This window comes from Glycine soja, chromosome 17, assembly GCF_004193775.1.
Source record: "Glycine soja cultivar W05 chromosome 17, ASM419377v2, whole genome shotgun sequence".
In the NCBI taxonomy this organism is placed as follows: Eukaryota; Viridiplantae; Streptophyta; class Magnoliopsida; order Fabales; family Fabaceae; genus Glycine; species Glycine soja.
Window position 1 is genome coordinate 4,075,384 of NC_041018.1, and position 6,302 is coordinate 4,081,685.

Consider the following 6,302-nt stretch of genomic DNA (forward strand, 5'->3'; position numbering starts at 1 on the left):
ATGTTTTTTATAAAAATAATGTGTTAGAAATGTTTTACGTGGATAAATTTCTTGTAAAACTATTCCCATATTATGATGTAAAAAAATCATTGACAACACAAGTTAATAAGAACACGTGATTTAATAACAAAATGCACTTTCATTACATAATAAAAAACATTCGTATATCCCCTACAGTTAGTCCTTTTTTAAGTTTACTTTTAAAAAATACATCAAACTATCTTCGATAACTCAAAGGGTCACCGAAAGTTGGCCGATTCACGTTTTCTTTTAAAAAAAAAAAAAATCATAGACAAGGATCAAATTAACTTAAAGATTAAGTCATGAGATATTCAATTTGACTAGTTGGAATGGTTCGTGTCATGTAACTGAAGAATGTGTTTTTTCTATACCGTTACTTTATAATATATTAATTCTATGTGTTTATCGACCTAATTAATAATTATATGGTATTAAAAGTGTAAACAAAGTATCAAACAATAATTTCACACAATTAAGCTCTTCGTCCATACTTAGTTGAGATTTACGGTATATTGAGAGCTAAACACTTTTGTAGGTGGTAATCGTGGTTTGGATTTCAGCTCATATTAATGCATGGGACAATTTAGTTCATTAAACTTATTTGTTAAAAAAACACTTCTTTAAATAAAATAAATAATTTTATATTTTTCTAATGTATTTGTCTAAATTGTTTCTACTTAAACTAAATAGATTTGTATTTAATTTGGTAAACAAATCCCATATCCATTAAATAAACACTTATTTTAAAATTACTTATTTTCATTTTAAACAAACTAGCCCTCAATGTACATTCAAACAAAATTATTTTCAAAAAATTTCCACAACTTCCTTAAATATTTTCAAAACTTATTAACAAATATTGGACTAGTTTGCAAGAATTAGATTCATATCTAACAATCATTGTGAGTCAAAACCTTCTTGATAGGTAAATTTTGTTGGTGTATCTCTAATCAATATTTGAGTTTCCTCGAATTTAATTCAACAAAAATTTTAATCAATGAAATAAAAACTTAAATATTATTTTTTTATGGAAAAATGAACAAACATACTTGTCTTTTTTTTTAAAGGGAACAGACATAATTGTCTTTTTTTAGATGAACAAACATAATTATCTTGTAACTCATGTAAAACAAGTCTAAATTAAAACTCAAACCTATATGCTTACAAGTAACCCAACATTACTTGCTATAAAAATAACTTACACTTTCAAGTACGATTCTGTTATTTATTTTTGTCTTAAATATGTTTTCCCTTTCCTTTATTCTATTCCTCTTCTGCTTTGTCCTTTAAATTTGGACCATTTTCTTTTTAATTCCCCAAATTGAAAATTGTATTTTTTAATACTTACAATTCAAAAAATTGAAATCCCCTAGTTTTGTGGACATTTTTTTTACACCTAACACGCGTAGGGCGAAACCAAGTGGAGTAAAGTTGGGCCATTTTAGCATTCTCACTTTCCCACTTTCCGTATAAGTTCCAAAAATGGGATTTTCACTAAGCTAATATACTGTTAAAAAAGGTGATACAAAAGAAAAACCGAAAAGGAAAAACAAATAAACTAAAGGACAAAATATGAGATTATTATGTTTTATAATCTGAACTCCGCTTACAGCAAAAAAGAAGAAGAAAAAAGAATATTTCTGCATTCTCAAAAAAGAAAGAGGCAGAAAAATGGTGAAGGGTCCAATTTGCCCCGAAATATAAATTCCTAAAAAGAATGAAATAAACGAATTTTGAATTTAAACAAAAAAAAAAAGGTAAAGGAGAGAAGAGTTGTGGTTAGTCTTATGATCTCATCATTTACTAGTTGTCGCCCCAATAAGTGCCCCTCTATACTTTGACCATTGTAAAGCTGACCAATTTTTGTCAACCTTAATCCTAATTCCCTGCGATGCATCTTTAACTCGCAGCTGGAATTGGGTTTCTTGGACTGGGCAAGCCCATGTAAGCAATCCTGGGAGACATCCTCACTTTCGGGCTGGGCCTGGGTGAAGGAATTGGGCCGTAATTGCTCAGGCGTGCAGAAGTGGGCCTTGGAGACAAATTGACCTGTTCCAACGCCCTCGATTGCAAATGTTCAGGATAGTCACGGACACACCCAATACGAGGTCCAGCCCCAGTGGTCCACTTACAAGACAACCTCTTAGACAAGTTAAATGTTGCTGCATCATCCTTTTTGTGCGTCTTGCTATCATTGACATTGATTGCACTTGCTGGGCCTGTGTGAGAATTTAGAGTAGGGCCCATAGCTTGTTGTGATTCATTAGTGGCAGTAAATGAATTAGTCCCAATAAGTGATGGATTATCATCATCTATAGCACATCTCTGCATGAAACAACCATTATTATTAGGTATTTATATATAAGTTGTGTAACTTTGGAGTGGGCCAAACACTTACCTTTACATTGGTGAGGTCTACATTGTGCTCCTCAAGAAAGCTTATAAATTCTTTGAAGTTCTCTTCTGTGGGGTGGTAGTGACCACTATATGGCCAAATAGCCTGCATTATTGTGCATGTAACGAAATTTAATAATGACGATAGATAATGAGTTTGGTTATGATGATGTTGTGTGTCGTTAAATGATCCGTACCTCAAGGGCACCTTGATGGGCCACTAATCTGCCAGCTGCTGTGGTTGCACCGCCAGAAAGAAAGCTTGAGTGTTGAAACGTACCCTTTTGTTTTCTCCCCACATACAAGGCCCTTGTGGTGCTAAGAACAAATATCCATTTGGATTTCTCATCAGTGTCCACAAGCCTACCATCCTTTTTGTAAACTAGCTTTCCATTTTCAACTATTACTTCGTATTCTTCTCTTTCTTTCTGCAATGGTAACAAAAGAGATAAAGACTATTATTACACACCAGATAGGTTGGCTTGAGCGTTTTTCTGAAACCAAACATGGGATTGTTCAGAGATAGATAACTTACTGGTCCAAGATATTTAATGCATTGGCTTTGTAGAGTGCTCCTTGGACATTTCTTAAGATTTATTTCTTTGCCATCTCCAACATCCAACCTACAACATATTATGGAGCACCAAGTTAAATCACCATCCATAGCCTTATCTTTTTACCTTCATCATAATTAAAATCTAGGAGAAAAAGATATATCAGAACAAGAGCTAACCAGTAGAAAAATGGTTGAGTGCTTCGACTTTCAAACCAAATATCATAATACATGTGCAAATTGTGTCCATAACGATGACGTGGGTCAATCTGTACACCAAACAAGAAGGAATTAATAATTAACTCTGTTAACACCAGATCACAAATTAAAACTGCAATTCATTTTCGCAGTTAAATTGAACTAACGGAATAATGTCCTAGTAGGGTTCTAATTCAAGGACTTACAGCTTCAAGCCAATGTTGCAGGGCTAGTTTTTGTGCTTTGTCATCTTTGGATAAACCTTTGCCGACCTTTATTAAAAAAAAAGCTAGCAGTTAGCACCAACTAACTAGTAGACCCAGATCAAATTATTCCAAATAAAATAACATGAACAAAGACAATGACTAAAGTTAACTTCAATTAGGAGAAAACCAAAAATCATTAGAATATTGAATTAATACCTTAGCTACTCTTGTCCTTGCCCTTGCCCACCGTGACGCGGCGGTTTCTGGTTTTTCAACATCAAAGAATGACACAGAACTCCGTTTGAGAGCTGCAAAGTCTAATGCCTTCCACCTGCATCATTTTAAAACGCATCAATTAGTAACAAATTTAGCTATAGCCTAGAAGTTTTTTAAACAAATATATATACTACTAAAATAAAAATAGAATTTAATTAAAATGCATTGTCAATCTAAAGATCCATCTAATTCGGATGATAAGATAATTAACTTGTTTCACAGAGTCATAACTAGAATGATTTCTGATTGATTGACAGAAAACTAAACTTGATAAAAATATAAAATTATTTATGCATTTTATTGAGACTCACCATAGCTCTTCCACAACCACTGCACAATCTGCAAGGTTTCTTCGAGTACGGTAACTCTTGTAAACTTTTTGAAGCTTTGTTGCTGCAGCATCAAGCTCAGAGGCAGGTCTAGAGTGAGAGAAAATCGCTGCTTGAGGCAGAGAAAGCACAGGCACTGGTTTATGTTTCAATTCACCACCTTTGCTTGCAAGAGTATCCCAACCCATTTTGTTGTTCTCCTCATCTTGAACAAACGAAAAGTTTCTTTCAAGGATCACATGTTGGGGTCTGTTATCCCTCAACCGGTTCGAACTTCTGGACCCGTTTGACAAAACAGTAATAGCACTTTCTGATTCTCTTCTCTTGAAGCTTGATGCCCTTAAAATCAAAGTTCCATCTTTGGAAGCAAAGCTGATGCTGAGAGGCAAATCAGAAAAGGGAAAATGTCTAACAATTTCTTCCCACGCAGATTGGAGTAAGGAGAGTGATAATCCCATAGAGCTACACACACTTCAGTTTGTCTGCAAAATAATTCACACCCCAACATATTTTAGAGTCATTTTAACCATGAATTTTTCTTTTTTGTCTCTTTTGAAAGATGGGAGACAAACAATGCATGTCTTAGTTTCTACATATGTGCAAATTGTGGATCAAACAAGTATAAAGAAAGAGATATGAAAGTCCATAAGAATGATTTACCGTTCTTGTATGGTATGTTATTTGTTGCTGAATATAATTGAAGTTCTGACTATAAAAGCAAACAAAAGAATTATGGGTCTATCACAGTGGCTACCCTTGGCTTTTATAAAGACAAATACTCCTCGCACTGTGTGCCTTCAAAGTTCAAACGTGTCAAAAACATGAAAACGAGAGAAAAGCAAGCGCAGTCGTTGAATTCCAACACGAATCTTCCAACACACCTTCGGGTTGGAAAATAATAAAGGTTGGATTATATTTCTTCTAATTAAGGTTTTTTTTTTCCCAATATCTATATTCACGAGTCACGACCCACGATTTTGTGGAATTCAAAGCTTGGTGGTGGGTTTGAATTCTTCCTTTTCAGTTTTGTGGGAAAGTGGAAGTCGCTTCTAAAAAGGTTGTGTTTGCATTTCTTTTCTCCTCCGATATATCCCGCGACCATAAATAGTACATCCACCACGTAAAGCTGGCGGTCAAAGAAAGTAAGCTTCCATGAAACACTACCATTTACTTTTTATCTGTTCTCTCAAATTCATACACCTAATTTTTACTCATAATTATTTCAATAAAAATGAAATAAGAGCATAAAATTATCATTATATAACTTTTAATACAAACAAACTTATATGACAATTTATAATTAGATATAAGTAAAAATTCTTTAGATTGGTATAAACTATTTACTCGTAAAATAAAATTACCCTTATTTTTTCTTTTTCTTTTCTTTTATTTATAATATTGTTTAGAACATGCACGATCCACATGTGGTCATATCAGTTTTGGTACGGCACTACGGCCATGTCCCAAATACCAACCTTATCTAGTTCATGAACCTCGGATGTACTCAACTTCTGTCTTGAAAAGGGACAAGTCTTGTGTGCAAATACCCCTAAGTCCTAACATTTAACGTGAATTGATCTTGCTCAACATGATCCTTCTAATTGTAGATGCGTTGATGAATTTCATAGACCACCTAAATGTCACTTCTCATATACTCTTATATAAGAGTATATCCACATCAACCCTTTTTTTTCCTTGCTAGGTACGTACATTCTCTCTCTCACTATATATATATATATATATATATATATATATATATATATATATATATATATATAACAACAACAACAACAACGCCTTATCCTACTAGGTGGGGTCGGCTACATGGATCAACTTCCGCCATAATGTTCTATCAAGTACCATACTTCTATCCAAACCATTAATTTCGAGATCCTTTTTGATAACCTCTCTTATAATCTTTTTGGGTCTTCCTCTGCCTCGAATTGTTTGTCTTCTCTCCATCTGGTCTACTCTCCTCACTACAGAGTCTACCGGTCTTCTCTCTACATGCCCAAACCACCTAAGTCTATTTTCCACCATCTTCTCTACAATAGGATATATATATATATATATATACACCATCTAATTGTTACTTTGCTGATTTTTGAACTGGGCATTAAAGTTTTTTGCTGATTTTTGAACTGGGCATTAAAGTTTTTATATATGGCCATCTGTGAGAATGTTCTCCATGCCACCCCTTTGATGACCACAAAGCTCCCCCATTGTTCAGCTGTAGATGCGCCTCTAACCGTCATTTTGTTAGTCTCTTAGACTTAGACCCATATGCTTGAGCAAAAGAAAAATCTTAGCAAAAATATCTTAAAA

At 33.8% G+C, this 6,302-nt stretch overlaps 1 protein-coding gene across 1 annotated transcript; it reads right to left on the reverse strand.

Moving 5' to 3' along the window:
- Positions 1-1,575: 1,575 nt before the first annotated feature.
- LOC114391394 (IQ domain-containing protein IQM1-like) lies at positions 1,576-5,052 on the reverse strand. The gene is made up of 9 exons (XM_028352396.1): positions 4,638-5,052; positions 3,960-4,459; positions 3,589-3,703; positions 3,373-3,438; positions 3,149-3,237; positions 2,951-3,038; positions 2,613-2,843; positions 2,420-2,521; positions 1,576-2,346 (listed from the first exon to the last, which is right to left on the reverse strand). The coding sequence occupies exons 2-9, from the start codon at positions 4,433-4,435 to the stop codon at positions 1,921-1,923; spliced, it is 1,593 nt and encodes a 530-aa protein (XP_028208197.1). The 5' UTR covers positions 4,436-4,459; positions 4,638-5,052; the 3' UTR covers positions 1,576-1,920.
- Positions 5,053-6,302: the final 1,250 nt, after the last annotated feature.

Bases quoted from the DNA above. Each gene is read 5' to 3' on its own strand.
- LOC114391394 (XM_028352396.1), bottom strand. From the start codon at position 4,435: ATGGGATTATCACTCTCCTTACTCCAATCTGCGTGGGAAGAAATTGTT. The intron at 3,238-3,372 runs GTAAGTCCTTGA...TTTGGTGTACAG, and splicing joins TGCAACATTGGCTTGAAGCT to ATTGACCCACGTCATCGTTA. The intron at 3,039-3,148 runs GTTAGCTCTTGT...AATATGTTGTAG, and splicing joins ACTCAACCATTTTTCTACTG to GTTGGATGTTGGAGATGGCA.